General features: G+C 60.5%; 1 protein-coding gene across 8 annotated transcripts in view; it reads left to right on the top strand.

Moving 5' to 3' along the window:
* The window catches only part of CAMK2B (calcium/calmodulin dependent protein kinase II beta), a 142,167-nt gene that overhangs the window by 73,136 nt on the left and 52,547 nt on the right, over positions 1-16,484 (top strand). For all 8 annotated transcript variants that reach the window (XM_073325409.2, XM_073325408.2, XM_073325404.2 and 5 more), the window contains exons 6-9: positions 9,774-9,846; positions 14,081-14,183; positions 14,275-14,358; positions 15,711-15,805. In XM_073325409.2, the coding sequence (XP_073181510.1) occupies positions 9,774-9,846; positions 14,081-14,183; positions 14,275-14,358; positions 15,711-15,805 (355 nt within the window). The remainder of the gene's footprint in view (positions 1-9,773; positions 9,847-14,080; positions 14,184-14,274; positions 14,359-15,710; positions 15,806-16,484) is intronic.

Genomic DNA, 16,484 nt, shown 5'->3' with positions numbered 1-16,484 from the left:
AACACCCTTGCCCCGCCCCTTCTCTGAGGCCCCACCCGCCACTCACTCCAGGCCCCCTCCCTCGGTTGCTTACTCTCCCCCACACTCACTCGCTTTTGCTGGGCTGGGGCAGGGGGTTGGGGTGCGGGAGGGGATGAGGGCTCCTGCTGAGGGTCCGGGCTCTAGGGTGGGGCTAGGGATGAGGAGTTTGGGGTGCAAGAGGGGGCTCTGGGCTGGGGCCAAGGAGTTTGGAGTGCAGGAACGGGCTCAGGGAGAGGGCTAGGGCAGGAGGTTGAGCTGCAGGGGGGGTGCAGGCTCTGGCTGGGGGTGCGGGCTCTGGGGATTTGGGGTGCAGGCTCGGTTGGGCAGCGCTTACCTTAGGCAGTTCCTGGTGGGTGGCACAGCAGGGCTAAGGCAGGCTCCCTGCCTGCCCTGGCTCCGCACTGCTCCCGGAAGCGGCCGGCATGTCCGGCCTCTAGTTGAACGGGCCAAGGGGCTCCGTGTGGTGTGCGCTGCCCAAGCCCGCAGGTGCCGCCCCCGCATCTCCATTGGCTGCAGTTCCTGGCCAATGGGAGCTGCGGAGCCGGCGCTGGGGGGCGGGGGCAGCATGCAGAGCTTCCCTGATCGCCCCTGCACCTAGGGGCTGGACATGCCGGCCGCTTCCAGGAAGCTGCACAGATCCAGGGCAGGCAAGGAGCCTGCCTTAGCCCCGCTGTGCTGCCGACCGGACTGGCCGCCAGGGTCCCTTTTCAACCGGGCGTTCCGGTCGAAAACCGGACTCCTGGCAACCCAGGCCCAGATGGGAGGCACAGGGATCCCGACCATGTGAATGGGCCTGGTGGGAGGCACAGGGATCCCAGCCGTGCGAGTGGGCCCGGGTGCGGGGCACAGGGATCCCGGCCGTGCGAATGGGCCTGTGGGGAGGCGCAGGGATCCCGGCCATGCTAATGGGCCCGGGTGCGAGGTGCAGGGATCCCAGCCGTGCGAATGGGCCCGGGTGGGAGGCACAGGGATCCCGTCCGTGCGAGTGGGCCCAGGTGCGAGGCACAGGGATCCTGGCCATGCGAGTGGGCCCAGGTGCAGGGATCTCGGCCGTGCGAGTGGGCCCGGGTGCAGGGTGCAGGGATCTCGGCCGTGCGAGTGGGCCCAGGTGCAGGGTGCAGGGATCCCGGCCGTGCGAGTGGGCCCAGGTGCGAGGCACAGGGATCCTGGCCATGCGAGTGGGCCCAGGTGCAGGGATCTCGGCCGTGCGAGTGGGCCCGGGTGCAGGGTGCAGGGATCTCGGCCGTGCGAGTGGGCCCGGGTGCAGGGCGCAGGGATCCCGGCCGTGCGAGCGGGCCCGGGTGCAGGGCACAGGGATCCCGGCCGTGCGAGCGGGCCCGGGTGCAGGGCACAGGGATCCTGGCCGTGCGAGCGGGCCCGGGTGCAGGGCACAGGGATCCCGGCCGTGCGAGCGGGCCCGGGTGCAGGGCACAGGGATCCCGGCCTTGCAAGTGGGCCTGGGTGCAGGGCACAGGGATCCCGGCCGTGCGAGTGGGCCCGGGTGCGAGGCGCAGGGATCCCGGCCGTGCGAGTGGGCCCGGGTGCAGGGCGCAGGGATCCTGGCCGTGCGAGTGGGCCCGGGTGCAGGGCGCAGGGATCCCGGCCGTGCGAGTGGGCCCGGGTGCAGGGCACAGGGATCCCGGCCGTGCGAGTGGGCCCGGGTGCAGGGCACAGGGATCCCGGCCGTGCGAGCGGGCCCGGGTGCCGGGCACAGGGATCCCGGCCGTGCGAGTGGGCCCAGGTGCGAGGCGCAGGGATCCCGACCGTGCGAGCGGGCCCGGGTGCAGGTCACAGGGATCCCGGCCGTGCGAGTGGGCCCGGGTGCAGGGCACAGGGATCCCGGCCGTGCGAGCGGGCCCGGGTGCCGGGCACAGGGATCCCGGCCGTGCGAGTGGGCCCAGGTGCGAGGCGCAGGGATCCCGACCGTGCGAGTGGGCCCGGGTGCAGGGCACAGGGATCCCGGCCGTGCGAGCGGGCCCGGGTGCCGGGCACAGGGATCCCGGCCGTGCGAGTGGGCCCAGGTGCGAGGCGCAGGGATCCCGACCGTGCGAGCGGGCCCGGGTGCAGGTCACAGGGATCCCGGCCGTGCGAGCGCGCCCGGGTGCAGGTCACAGGGATCCCGGCCGTGCGAGTGGGCCCGGGTGCAGGGTGCAGGGATCCCGGCCGTGCGAGTGGGCCTGGGTGCAGGGCGCAGGGATCCCGGCCGTGCGAGCGGGCCCGGGTGCAGGGCGCAGGGATCCCGGCCGTGCGAGCGGGCCCGGGTGCAGGGCACAGGGATCCCGGCCGTGCGAGCGGGCCCGGGTGCAGGGTGCAGGGATCTCGGCCGTGCGAGCGGGCCCGGGTGCAGGGCGCAGGGATCCCGGCCGTGCGAGCGGGCCCGGGTGCAGGGCACAGGGATCCCGGCCGTGCGAGCGGGCCCGGGTGCAGGGCACAGGGATCCCGGCCGTGCGAGCGGGCCCGGGTGCAGGGTGCAGGGATCTCGGCCGTGCGAGCGGGCCCGGGTGCAGGGCACAGGGATCCCGGCCGTGCGAGCGGGCCCGGGTGCAGGGCACAGGGATCCCGGCCGTGCGGATGGGCCCGGGTGCAGGTCACAGGGATCCCGGCCGTGCGAGTGGGCCCAGGTGCGAGGCGCAGGGATCCCGGCCGTGCGGATGGGCCTGGGTGCAGGGCGCAGGGATCCCGGCCGTGCGGATGGGCTGTCGCAGCTCACAGTGAGCACAGGGGAGGCTGCACAAAGCACCGAGCCAGTGTGTGACTCATAGTCTCTGCTGTCTTCTTGTCTTCTGCACTAACTCAGTGACCTGAATCCGAGCAGAGGGAAGACCCAGGGCCCTGCAGTCTCTGCCCCTCCCGAGTCCCCCCCTCCCCCTCGGGGCGGGGGGGAAGGGCAGCCTGTCCATGTAACCAGGCAAGCAGGCGAGATCAGACCATTTATCACTACTTCCCTGCAGAACGCACAAGCACAGGACCTCCCTTCCCCTCCCCGGGGCCAGGGGTGCATGCCCCCTCCATGCTGAGGCTATGGATCTCTGCCCCTCTCCTGAGCTCCAAGTGCCTGACCCCCTGCATCTCTCGTGGCCCCTTCCTTCCCCACCAAATCCGCACTCCAAAAGGAAAAATCAAGGGGGCAAAAACTAGCCCCAGAGCAGGGGCCTGTCCAGCTAGCCAATCCGCTCCGCTAGCCGGAGCAACTTAGCAACCACGCCGAGAGCCTGGCAACCGGAGCAGCTGCACCAGGAAACCCTCAAAATACTAATGAGCTGGGCCGGAGCCCTCCGCAGTGTGATCGCCCACCCCGGGGAAGCCGACCGGCCGCGCAGCGATGGCAGCCAGGCAGAGCCTGGCCGTGCACTCAGGCCAGCGTGCTGTGGGGCAAACCGTGACCCCCAGAAGGGCAAGGACAATGCCAGAGATGCTCAATTCGCCCTCCAGAGAGCAGGGCCCTCCCTGTGGAAGGGAGCACCCCGTCAACACCAGCAAGTGTCACCAGCCCAGCCGCAGCGTGAGACCGCTCCCAGCTCCGCTCTCCGACCGGAGAAGGAGCCGGGGTTAGCGGAGCGATGGTTGCAGCTCCCTCTGGACCCCTGAATTCCCAGAGCCGGGCATGGCAGATCTCCCCGAACTCACAGCGTGGTTTCCTCCTTTCCGACATGGCTTTTGAAAAAATCGGTCGTTTCGTGCAAAATGCAGCCCCCACTTTGCCTGCCCAGAGCTGCGTAAAGAGACAGGGGCAGCCCTGGTGGGCAGTAGAAAGCTGAGGGCAGCCTAGGAGAAAACCCACTCTCCCCCACTCCTTTTGAATGTAGAGGCATCACACAGCTGGGACCATTCATCCACTCTAAGCGCGGGGGCCGCCACGTCGCAAACTGGGCTCTGTGTCGCTGATGCCGTCTCCGAGGGAGCAGGAGGGGGGTATCTCGGCTAGCGTGTCAGATTTCCCCCACATGCTGGTGGTTTCGTCGCAGCTTTGAGGAAATGCCCTCCTTGGCTTTTATAGACGCAGAGCAGTTGGGCGAGGATGCAAGCTCCAGGGGGGAGCTGGTTTCATGCAGATACATAGATTCCAAGGCCACAAGGGACCATTGTGATCATCGTGGATGACGCTAAGCTCGGGGGAGAGGTAGATACGCTGGAGGGTAGGGATAGGGTCCAGAGTGACCTAGACAAATGGGAGGATTGGGCCAAAAGAAATCTGATGAGGTTCAACAAGGACAAGTGCAGAGTCCTGCACTTAGGACGGAAGAATCCCATGCACCGCTACAGGCTGGGGACCGACTGGCTAAGCAGCCGTTCTGCAGAAAAGGACCTGGGGGTGACAGTGGACGAGAAGCTGGATATGAGTCAGCAGGGTGCCCTTGTTCCCAAGAAGGCCAATGGCATATTGGGCTGTATTAGTAGGAGCATCGCCAGCAGATCGAGGGACGGGATCGTTCCCCTCTATTCAGCACTGGTGAGGCCTCATCTGGAGTATTGTGTCCAGTTTTGGGCCCCCCACTACAGAAAGGATGTGGACAAATTGGAGAGATTTCAGAGTAGCAGCCGTGTTAGTCTGCATCCGCAAAAAGAAAAGGAGGACTCGTGGTACCTTAGAGACCAACAAATTTATCTGAGCATGAGCTTTCGTGAGCTACAGCTCACTTCATCGGGTGCATGAAAATATGCATCCGATGAAGTGAGCTGTAGTTCACGAAAGCTTATGCTCACATAAATTGGAGAGAGTCCAGCGAAGGGCAACAAAAATGATTAGGGGACTGGAGCACATGACTTCTGAGGAGAGGCTGAGGGAACTGGGATTGTTTAGCCTGCAGAAGAGAAGAATGAGGGGGGATTTGATAGCAGCCTTCAACTACCTGAAGGGGGATTCCAGAGAGGATGGAGCTTGGCTGGTGTCCGTGGTGGCAGATGACAGAACAAGGAGTAATGGTCTCAAGTTGCAGTGGGGGAGGTTTAGGTTGGATATTAGGAAACACTATTTCACTAGGAGGGTGGTGAAGCACGGGAATGCGTTACCTAGGGAGATGGTGGAATCTCCTTCCTTTGAGGTTTTTAAGGCCCAGCTTGACAAAGCCCTGGAATGATATAGTTGGGGTTGGTCCTGCTCTGGGCAAGGGGTTGGACTAGAACCTCCCACGGTCTCTTCCAACCCTGATCTTCTGTGATCATCTGGTCTGAGCTGCTCTAGGGCACAGGCCATGGAACTTCCCCCAGAATAATCCCTAGAGCAGATATTTTAAAGAAACAGCCAGTCTTGATTCTAAAATTATCAGTGATGGAGAATCCACCACGACTCTTGGGAAATTGTCCCAACAATTAATTACTCTGACTGTTAAAAACGTACGTCTTACTTCCAGTCTGACTTTGTCTAGCTTCAAATTCCAGCCATTGGATCATGTTAGACCTTCCTCAGCTAGACTGAAGAGCCTGTTATCAAATATTGGTTCCCCACGTAGGTACTGACAGACCGGGATCAAGTCACCTCTTAACTGTCTCTTTGTTGAGCAAAACAGATGGCGTTCCTTGTGTCTCTCACTATCAGGCAGGTTTTCTAATCCTTTACTCATTCTCATGGCTCTTCTCTGCTCCCGCTCCAACTTATCAACATTCTTCTTGAATTGTGGGCACCAGAACTGGGCACTGGATCCCAGCAGTGGTTGCACCAGTGCTAGCTACAGAGGGAAAATCGCCTCTCTGCTCCTACTCGAGATCCCTTGTTTATGTGTCCCAGGATCGCATTAGCTCTTTTGGCCACAGCATCACTGGACGCTCATGTTCTGCTGATTATCCACCATGCCCCCAAATCTTTTTTAGAGTCGCTGCTTCCCAGGATAGAGTCCCCCATCCTGTATGGCCTATGTTCTTTGTTCCTAGCTGTCTACATTTACTCATTCTGTTTCCTTGCACCCAGTTTACCAAGCAATCCTGATCTCTCTCTGCCAGTGACTTGTCCTCTTCATTATTTACCACTCCTCCTAATTTTATATCATCTGCAAACTTTATCAGTGATGGTTTTGGTTTTTTTCCACATCATTGATTAAAAAATGTAAAATAGTGTAGGGTCAAGACCTGATCCCTGCAGGACTGCGCTAGAAACACACCCGCTTGATGACAATTGTCCATTTACAATTACATTTTGTGACTTATCAGTTGGCCGGTTTTGAATCCATTTCATGTATACCATGTTAATTTTAGACTTCTAGTTTTGTAATCAAAATGTCACGCAGTACCAAGTCAAACGCCATACAGGAATAAAATATATTACATCAACGTTATTACCCTCATCAACAAAAGACATCAAGTTAGTTTGACAAGATTTTTTTCCATAAACCTGTATTGATTTGCATTAATTACATGATGCTCCTTTAATTCTTTATTAATCGAGTCCTGTATCAGCCACTCCATTATCTTGCCCGGGATCGATGTCAGGCTGACAGGCCTATAATTGCCCAGGTGATCCCATTTACCATTTTGAAAAACTGGCCCAACATTAGCTTTTTTTCTAGTCTTCTGTAACTTCCCCAGTGCTCCAAGACCTATTGAAAATCAACCTTAATGGTCCGGTGAGCTCCTCAGCCAGCTCTTTTAAAACTCTTGGATGCAAGTTTTCTGAATTTGCTGATTTAAAAATGTCCAACTTCAGTAGCTGTTGTTTAGTGTCTTCCTGAGATACCAGTGGAATGGAAAGCATGTTATTATCATCTCTATATGATGAGACTACATCATCTATTTTTTACTCCAAACACAGAACAGAAATATTTATTGAACACTTCTGCCTTTTCTGCATTTTTAGTGATAATTCTATCATTTCCATCTAGCAATGGGCCGATTCCATTGTCAGGATTCTTTTTGTTCCTAATATGTTTTTAAAAACCTCCTTCTTATTGTCCTTAACTCTGCTGGCCATAGATTTCTCCTTGTGTCCCTTGGCTTCCCTTATCAATTTTCTACAATTCCTAACTTCTGATTAATAGTTATTACTGTCAATGTCCCCTTTTTTCCATTTGTTATATATATATAGAGAGAGAGAGAGAGATTGGTTCCTACAATTGATTCTCCTAGGCTTTGTCCAGCCCGGTCTTAAGATGTCCCAAGTGACGGGGTGCCCAACCCTTCCCAGGGAAGATTCTTCCATGCTAGGATTTTCCATCCTGATTTTCAGCCAGAGTTCATCCCCATACACCTAATTCAAGCCTCTGGCCATCCCTGGACAATTCCTCCCCATCCTCGCCATGTGCATCCTTTTGTGGGTGTAGATGGCACCCCGTCCCCTGGGTCATCTCTTAACCGGTCAGGACATTTTTCATTCTTTCCCTCTAAGTCAGTCGCCCCGACTGAGCCCTGTGGATGATGGGTCCGTTCCATCAACGTGCGACGTTTGCGCTCTGTGCGCTCTGCGTCTTTCCCCTTGCAGAGGGACACTCTTGGCTTGGCTTGGAAGAGGAGGCTGTATGAGGGCAGGGTGATTGTTCCATCCCCGCTAGCCCTCAACCTATTTCCCACCATCCGCACTCCCTGCAAGCAGACACCTGAGAAGACAGAAGGGGTCTGCTCTGCATTCAGAAGTCCAGTGGGCTCCATGTTGGGCAAAGCACAGAGACGAGGGCCCCCGGATGAGATTCCCCTGCACCCAGATGTTCCCAACGAGGGGCTCCTCTTCCCAATGCCGTGGGAGAAGAGCCTTTTCTCCAAGAACAGGAACCCACAGCAACAAGGACTTCAAAGGACACCGGGAATTGGTCCTGGAAGAGAAATGGAAACCAAGGCGCTCAGCAGAGTCCTGGGACAGCTAATGGGCCAGACATGAGCTCTGGCAGGAGCATGCAAAAAGGTCCAAGTGCCCTAAACTCGCAAGCTTGAAAGGACAGCGTTTGCTCTGGGGCTGCGTGGTGGCAGCATGGCTGTTGGCTCCTGCGGTGCACCTGGACCACCAGGAGCTCAGCCTGGGGCCCGGGGGGTCAGATGCTGAGGGGCGAGGCTTGGCATGGCTGTTAGGAAAAGGGTTGGCAAGCAGGGCCCTCGTCCAGGTGAGGTGGTTATTGCGGGGCAGGCCCTGGGGCCACAAATCAGAGACCGTGATTGGGGGGGGGGGGGAGGTTTGCAGGGTCCTGTGCAGATGTCCAGGGGACTCTGAGAGCTCCCCACAAAGGTGTTCTAGCAGGAGGAAAGGCCTTGGGGCCGCTCTAGCCTCAGGCTCCCGGGGAGGAAGGTGGCTTGGCTGCTGGACTGGCTCACAGGAGACCCAGGTTCAATTCCTGGCTCCTTCATGCCCTTCCTCTGTGAGTTTGGGCAAGGTCACCCTGTGCCTCGGTTTCCCCTCAGCACACTGGGGATAGCCCTGCCCTGCAGCACAAGAGTGTGTGAGCGTCTGCATCACCCCTACGTGTGAGGCGCTCAGGGGCTGGTACCTGGCTGGAAGAGGGCACCTTCCGAGAAGGTTAGGGACCAAATGGTTCCAATGCGGGATGCCCTCCTGGGCGGGACGGGGGGGGGGTCCTATGAAAACGTGGCTCCCTCGGGCTGAAGACAAGCCATTCCCAGCATTTCTATAGGGCCTACACAAAATATGCTTCTGCGCTCCCTTTCCTGCTGCCCCTATAGTCGTGAGCTGAGCCCCAGCTGCTAAGAGAGCGCGAGGTGCAGGCCGTGTATTAAAATCTCTTTGCCCCAGTGTCCCCCAGGATGACGGCGTCCAGCCTGGGCTCTCCTCAGTTGCTCACAGGAGTACTGCACGTCAGGGCACTGCTGGGCAGGAAGCGGATCTACGCCGGACTCGCGAGGAGACTTGGGAGCGGAGGCTGGGCACGGGGGGCCGCGGCTGGTGATCGCTGGTTATTTGGACTAGGCTGGCACCTCGCAGAGCCCCGGGCTGAGAGACGGGCCCTGCCCTACGTCAGATTAGTGACCCTGGTAGGCTGGCAGGCTCAGCCCAGCCGGGGTGGGAATGGAGCTCAGCTGGGCTGGATCCAGACTGGGCAGGGCTGGTTACTTGCACCGGGGGGGCGGGGCAGAAATTCAACAGGCCCAAGGTATCAGTTCTACTGTAGCTACCAAGGTGCGCCAGGGCCGGGCAGCCGGGGGAGGAGGTATAGACAGCCAGGCCAGGGCACAGAGATGCCAGCTGTATCCCTGCTGATCTCCATCCTCTTTCAGGGGGGCACCGCGGGGTGGGTCTCCGGTGGGTGGCTTCCTGCCACGCCTAGCTCTGCTCCTTCCCTGGTGGGATGGGGCTGAAGGGACAGAGACAGCAGGACTTTGCTGGGGAGCGGGGATTTGGGGGTTCCCGGGATGGCACCTCACATCCCCTGCCTGCAGGTCCCCCCCGAGAGCCCAGAGCAGGGGGAAGGGCAGTGCCGGAGGCAGGTGGATGGCGGACCCCCTCCTCCATCACCGCCTGACCCTAACGCTCCGGTGCCCTTTGTGTCTTCCCTCCTGGCTCCTGGGCCCCTTTCCCTGGCACAGGGCTGCTCCCCCATCACTGGGCGTTTCTTCCCCGACCCCCACGCCTCCCTGCCCCGTCCCCTGCCCTGGCTCCTCCGGGTCCGCTCGGGGCAGCTCCTTTGCAATTAGAGACTGAGACTAAGAGGGAGTCCGACTCCATAACCTCCATTCTCCTCTTCCTCCTCCTCCTCTTCCTCTTCTCCTCCCGTCCCCCGCGCCCCCCCCATCATCCTCCCTCTCACCTCCCGCCCCCCACCAGCCTGCCTGGTTGTTGCCACTCACCATGAACTAACACGCCCCCTGGTGTTTGCATGCAGTCATTGCATCCAGCAGATCCTGGAGGCTGTTCTCCATTGCCACCAAATGGGGGTCGTCCACAGAGACCTCAAGGTGAGTTTTCTACCCCGCTGCTCTGTCCGTCTGTCCGTCCGTCCATCTTTGTACCCTGTGCATGTTTCTGAGCGAGAACTGGAGGGGTTCAAGCCCCGCGCCGCGGCAGGGGCCTGTGGGAAAGGAGCCAGCGCAGGGGGCCCAATCAGAAATCAGCTCGGCTCGGCTCAGCCATGGGGACCCGCCGGCCAGACCCTGCCCAGTAGGGGGGACAGAGCGCCCTGTTGGCACCTCCAGGCACTTGGGGAGGCGGGGCAGGGGTTGGGGTTTGTCGCCACCCAGAGGCGAAAGCGGGAGCTGCTGCTGTCTAGCCGCCGGCCACGTGGAGAATTCCTGGGAGAGAAGATACCGTGCTGAGGGGGTGATGGGGCGGCAAGGGAGCCGGCCCTTTAACCGGGGGATACAGCTGGCCTCTCACAGCCACCTCCTGGTGCTGGAGCAGGCAGCGGGCTCTTTACCCCTCTCCCGGCACCCAGGCCCCAGTAGATCGGTGCAGTGGCTCACCCGCTGGGTGCCCCCACGGCTCACGCTGCCCCTTGGTTTCGGACAGGCGCCCAGCCCCGGTTGCTCGGAAGGATTGCTCGGCCTGGCTAATCTGAGTTGCTTCCTGTGGCCGCTGCCTGGCACCAGCGTGTGACCGGGGCTGGGGGGCCAGGAAGCAAATGGCCGATGAGATCAGTTCCCCAGCCGGCCTCTTCCTCTCTTTTCGCCCTCCCCTTTGCCTCGTGCAACCTCCCTCCCTGCCCCGAGGCGGCACCTGCGGGCGGGCGGGACTCCTGCGGAGGAAGGCTCTCGCCAGCTGTCTGCATGCCCTGTGTCTGGTTTGACCCTGTTGCCTGTTCTCTGTGACGCCCGCCGTCGGCTGCTTGTCTTCCGTCTGCCCCTCATAGAAAGCCCCCGGGCGTCGTAAATCGCGCTGGGCCTCCAAGCGTGAGGAGCAGGGACGTGGTCTCGCGTGGCCGAGTGGGGCTGGGATAACGGGGTGCGTATGTGTCTATGACAGACCCAGAAACAGCGCTGTGAAATTAACGGGGGGTGGGGGGGTGTAGACCTGGTGTAGACCCTGGGGTTCCCCCTCCTCTGCTGAGGCCCACCTTCCCCGTCCAGGCTTTGTTCAGCTGTTCCTTGCCCCTTCAGTGACACACCAAGCTTTTCCGGGAGGCTCCTGCCCCCTGTGAGCTGGCTGAGGCCAGCTGGGGTCCCCAAGGCCACAGAACCGCTCTGGGGTGTCCCTACAGAACGTCCCCTGCAAACCCGGGAAATGTTACTGGGCAAAGATGACGTTCCCCGGGAGCTTGTGGCTGTCTGTGTCCTGCCTGGCGAGGGGGGCAGGGCAGGACATTTTCATGGCTGGGCTCTGGTGCACAGGGTCATGCTGTAACGGGGTGATGGAGCCAGGCCCTGGTTGTGCCTTAAGGTACTAGTTGAGCCAGAGTCTGTGCCTGGAGTCATGCTGGAACGGGGTTACGTAGTTGGGCCTTCACTTGTGGGGTTCTACTGTAATAAGGCGATCGAGCTGGGCTCTCGCCTGTGGAGTCGGGTCGTACTGGGGCGATGGAGCTGGGCTCTTGCCTGTGGAGTCAGGTCGTACTGGAGCGATGGAGTTGGGCCGTACTGGGGTGATGGAGCTGGGCTCTCGCCTGTGGAGTTGGGTCGTACTGGGGCGATGGAGCTGGGCTCTTGCCTGTGGAGTCGGGTCGTACTGGGGCGATGGAGTTGGGCCATACTGGGGCGATGGAGCTGGGCTCTCGCCTGTGGAGTTGGGCCGTACTTGGGCGATGGAGCTGGGCTCTTGCCTGTGGAGTCGGGTCGTACTGGGGCGATGGAGTTGGGCCATACTGGGGCGATGGAGCTGGGCTCTCGCCTGTGGAGTTGGGCTGTACTGGGGCGATGGAGCTCGGTTCTGGCTCCTGGAGACATGCCATAACGGGGTGATGGAGCTGGCCTGTCACATGAGGCATTGGGCTCTAACAGGGCGATGGAGCCGGGCTCCCAAAGACGGAGTCATGTTGTCATGAGGTGGTGGAGCTGGGCTCTTGGACATTGAATTGTGCTGCGTCAGGACGATGGGGCTTGATTCTGGCACATGGATAGCGGGTAGCTAGAGCAGGGCACTCAAACAAGGGGTCAAACCATAGCAAACTGATGGAGCTGAATGCTGGTGCCTTGAGCCATGCCACCATGGGATGATGGAGCTGGTCTCTGGCGCATGGAATGGCTGCAACAGCCTGATGGAGCCAGGCTGTTGCATGTGGCGTCCTGTCCTAATGGGATAGTGCAGCTAGGCGCTTTCACCTGGAGTCCTGCTAAAACAGGGTGATGGAGCTGGAGCGGGTGCCTGGAGTCCTGCCGTGATAGGTGATGGAGCCAGGCTGTGGCTCGTGCCGTCCTGCTGTCACGAGGTGACGAAGTTGGGCTCTTGTGCCTGGAGCTGGGGCGTGGGATCATCGCGGAGCGGGGAGGTGCAGCGTCGTCGTGCCGCGGCAAGGAGATGGAGCTGGGCTCGAGGAACGTGCTGGAACGTGCTGGAGTGGCACCCGGGGGAGCAGGTTTCTTGCCCGCTGTGCCATGGTGCACTGGTGAGGGCAGGGGGCTGTGTTGTACACAGTGGCATGGTGCCAGTGGGCACTCGGCTCTGGGGTGCAGCCAGTGCCATGCTGATGCAGGGGCTGGGCTGAGAAGGGGAATGGCAGCAGCCTCCTTCATAGAACAAGGAGGAGCCCAATCAGCCCTCTAGCCTCTGCCCCCTCTGGACTGGCTCCGTAAGGAGCGGCTTTTGGCCTCTAGGGGTGTCCCTTGCAATCCGGCCCCAGTGCAGGGGAGCAGGGAATGAACAAGACAGTCTTTCCCCTCCTGGGGGCACTGGCTCGGATCACCTCCGGGTTGAGGGGACTGGCGGGTGCAGGAATGGGGTATGGGGCCTGTCACCTCTAGGGGGCGTCGGCTCCGACCCAGCCCCAGGGCGGGGTGTCCGGCTGGCACAGGTCTGGGGGCCCGAGGCTCTCATCTCTGTGTGGCTGGGGCTCATTCCCACCTGCTGCCTGTCTGTGTGACCTGATCTCAGGCCACGGCACTGTGGACAACGGGAAATTTTGAGACTCCCGTCCCGTCCCTGCCCCGGCAGGCAGCTGGTCCTGGCAGGGCATGGGCGGGGCTCACTGGCACAGTTATGCAGGGTCACCCCCCTGGCCAGCGCTCTTTGTCAGGGGAGGTGGGGCTGTGGTCAGATGTGTACAATCCAGCTGTTGTCCCCTGTCTCAGAGCCAGCGCTCCCGGCCCTTTGAGTAACATTTCCAGAGCTTCCTAGGGGACGTTCTGGTTTCTCTGGCTCTGCTGAGCTCCGACAGATCCATGTGGGGGGTTAGGGGCACCAGCGAACAAGCCAGGCCAGCCAACCTGGGGGGGCACCTGCTGCCGGAGCCTGTGCACCCGGGAGGCGGCGGAGAGGGGAGGCCCTTTCTGCATATACTTGGTGAAGAGAAGCGTTGGCTTTTATATCGTGCGAATGGACATACTGGGGGCTGGGGAGTCCTGGGAAGGGGGGGCTGGAAGGAGGTGCTGCTTCGGTCCCCCAGATTGCAGCCAAAGGTGGTGGTGTTTTCCTGGCTCTGAGAGCCTGTTTCGTGCCGCCTACTTCTCTTGTTAGGCCAGGTACCTTGGCAGGCCATGCCGAGGGCTTTGGGACATGATGCCAATCCCAGAGGGGGAATATGGCCTCCCAGCCTGGTGGCAGAGCGCCACCAGGGTAAGTGGGCAGGCAGGGTCCCTGCTTGTCCCCCCGCACAAGCCCAGAGCAGCGTGAGCCTTTGGGTGGCTGGAATGTGCCCAGAGGCCATGCCAGATGGGCACAGCAACACAGGCCAGCACTTGCCCATGGGTCAGGAAGCTGGAGGCTGTACTGGCCTGGAATAATCCCAAAGCCAGAGCTGGGTTTCTGCCCCCCCGTAATGGCAGTGGGTGTAGGGAAGGGGAGCTGGGGGTGGGCATCAGTCTGGATCCCAGCCCATCAGCCGAGAGAGCACAGGGGCTGGAAGGTACCAGCCGAGCCAGTCGGGCTGTGGGGACGCACCAACAGCCTTATCGCTGGTCAGGCTCGCACGTGTCTCACCTGATTCTGCAAACCGTCTGGTGTTGTTCTTCTGTTTTGTTTTCTCCCCCCTCCCGCCTTCTCTGCCCCCCTCCAACCACGTGCCTGGTCCCACGGCGCCCTGTGCCTGACGGCTCCGCACGACAGCCCGAGAACCTGCTCCTGGCCAGCAAGTGCAAAGGCGCGGCGGTGAAGCTGGCGGATTTCGGCCTGGCCATCGAGGTGCAGGGGGATCAGCAGGCTTGGTTTGGTGAGTGGCAGAGCCCCCTCTCCCCCCAACCTGCCCCGACTGTCCAGGACAGCCGTGCCAACGCGGTCTGTGCTCTATTTTTTCTCCCCAGGCTTCGCCGGCACCCCCGGTTACCTCTCGCCTGAAGTGCTGCGCAAAGAAGCCTATGGCAAACCCGTGGATATCTGGGCATGTGGTAAGGGCCGGCGCCGAGAGACATAAACTCATAGACGGGAAGGCCAGTGGGAACCACTGTGGTCGTCTAATCTGGCGTCCCGAATACACCCGGCCTGCCCTGCCGGGATCCCTGTTTGAACTAGGCCAGATGTAGAAAAACATCTAGTCGTGATTTCAAAATTGTCAGTGATGGAGAATCCACCAAGATCCTTGGGAGATTGTCCCCTGGTTAATTACCTTCCGCGTTAAACATTGGCACCTTATTTCTAGCTTCACCTTCCTGCCATTGGGTTGTGTTCGACCTTCCTCTGCTCTCACGTAGGTACTGGCAGACTGGGATCACGGCCCCCCTTAACCTTCTCAGTATTAAGCTAAATAGATTGAGCACTGTGAGTCTCTCACTGGAAGGCAGGTGTTCTAATCCTTTAATCATTCTTGAGGCTCTTCTCTGCCCTCTGTCCAGCTTATCAATGGCTCAGGGTCAGGGATCTGCCAAGTCTCCTCCTCCCTGCCTCTGGGCTGCCTTCAGTTCTTTGTGACGGTCAGTGTTCACAGACCGGTGGTGGGCTGGCCTATTGGTTAGGGTGCTGGCTTGGGAGACATGGGTTCAAGTCTCACCACTGTCAGTCTCTCTCTGGCAAATCACTTAAGGCCAGATTGCCCAAGGTGTTTAGGCACCCAAAGACACAGAAAAGGCACCGAGTGGGTTTTTTAAGCAGGTTAGGTGCCTAACTGCCATTGGTGTTCCATTCCCGCCCGCATGGAGCCCAGAACGTTGCTGTTTATTGAACTCTGTGTCCAAGATGCTGCATGAACCAGCCAGCCCAAATCCCCCAGTGGGCAGTTTGGATCCTAGTCCCTAACCCGTACCTGATAACGAACGCTAAAAGCTGTCTCTGCCCCATGGCTCATCCTCTCCCTGGAGCCTTTGCTAGCCCCAGACCCCTCCTCGTCCTCCAGGGAGAGGAGATCTAGAGGCATAGACAGATGTCAGCAAGGGGGTACTGGAGGCAGAGATAGCAATCGGGCCCTGGTCAGGTCTAACCCCCTTGCTGCAGGCTCTCACTCCCATCCCGTGGTGGCCCCCTGGCATCCGGGCACTTTGCTGGGCACCTGCTCAGTGCCAGGCCTGTGCTCCTTCCCTGCCGCAAGTAGGGTGTGCTAGGGGGGTGGGTAACCAGCAGCAGGTCAGTGCTGGAAATTTAAAGCCACGTTGCATTAAGGCAGGAGAGAGGGAGTGGGTCTGGCAGAGACGGGGGTTCCCCGGGAGATGCATGCTGGCAGCAGGCTGAGCAGAAACCCCCATATCCCTGCCTAAGTCCAGGCCTAGGCCCCCGCGCTGACTCTTTGCTCTCCCACCCCTCTCCCCAGGTGTGATCCTTTACATCCTGCTAGTTGGTTACCCGCCGTTCTGGGACGAGGACCAGCACAAACTGTACCAACAGATCAAGGCTGGTGCCTACGACGTGAGTACCTCCCTGCCCCCAGGTCCCAGAGCACTGCGACGGGGACCCACTGCCACGGGCCAGGAGTCCCGTACGCCACCGGCTTCGTCTCCGGCGTGTCAGCCTGCCCCTCTGGCTTCTCATTTGCCTCACCGGCTGCCGGACCTCGAATCGCTGGTGTCCCCCCAGCCGTAGGCCTGTGCTCAGCCCTTCCAGGGTAGGACACGTCCCTCCTCCTCCTCAGGGGGCCGACAAGGCTGTGTCCAGCCAGCCTCCTCCCACAGCCCACGCATCCCCCACGGCTTGCCCCTATCGCGGTGCAGTTGCCCAGGCCCTGTCCACGATGCATATGGAGCCGCTCCCCCGCCATGTAGACAGCCTCCCAGAGAGCCCTGGGTGTGAACACGGGGCTAATGCAGGTTGGCGCTCACTGGACGTGCCCAGCCTGCGGGGATAGGATGTGTTTGAAACCGTGTTGACTAGCAGGACTCCAAGAGGACTTGTTCCCAGTGTAGACGGGGCCAGTGGGTTTAGGATTGTGTTAGCCGGTCGGGATCAGGCCCCGTGGCAGGGCCTGTCTGCGCCACGGGCTGGACTGGGGGGATCTTATGCTGGCGCAGGCGGGCATCATTTCCTGCCCAAGGAGCAGGGCCAGTGCAGGTCCATCTTCTCAAGCTGGAACCGACCCCCCTTCGCCGGA

Source organism: Lepidochelys kempii, chromosome 26 (assembly GCF_965140285.1).
Source record: "Lepidochelys kempii isolate rLepKem1 chromosome 26, rLepKem1.hap1, whole genome shotgun sequence".
Lineage (NCBI taxonomy): Eukaryota > Metazoa > Chordata > Testudines > Cheloniidae > Lepidochelys > Lepidochelys kempii.
The sequence above is the reverse complement of the archived record's forward strand: the minus strand, read 5'-3'. Positions and strand labels throughout refer to the sequence as shown.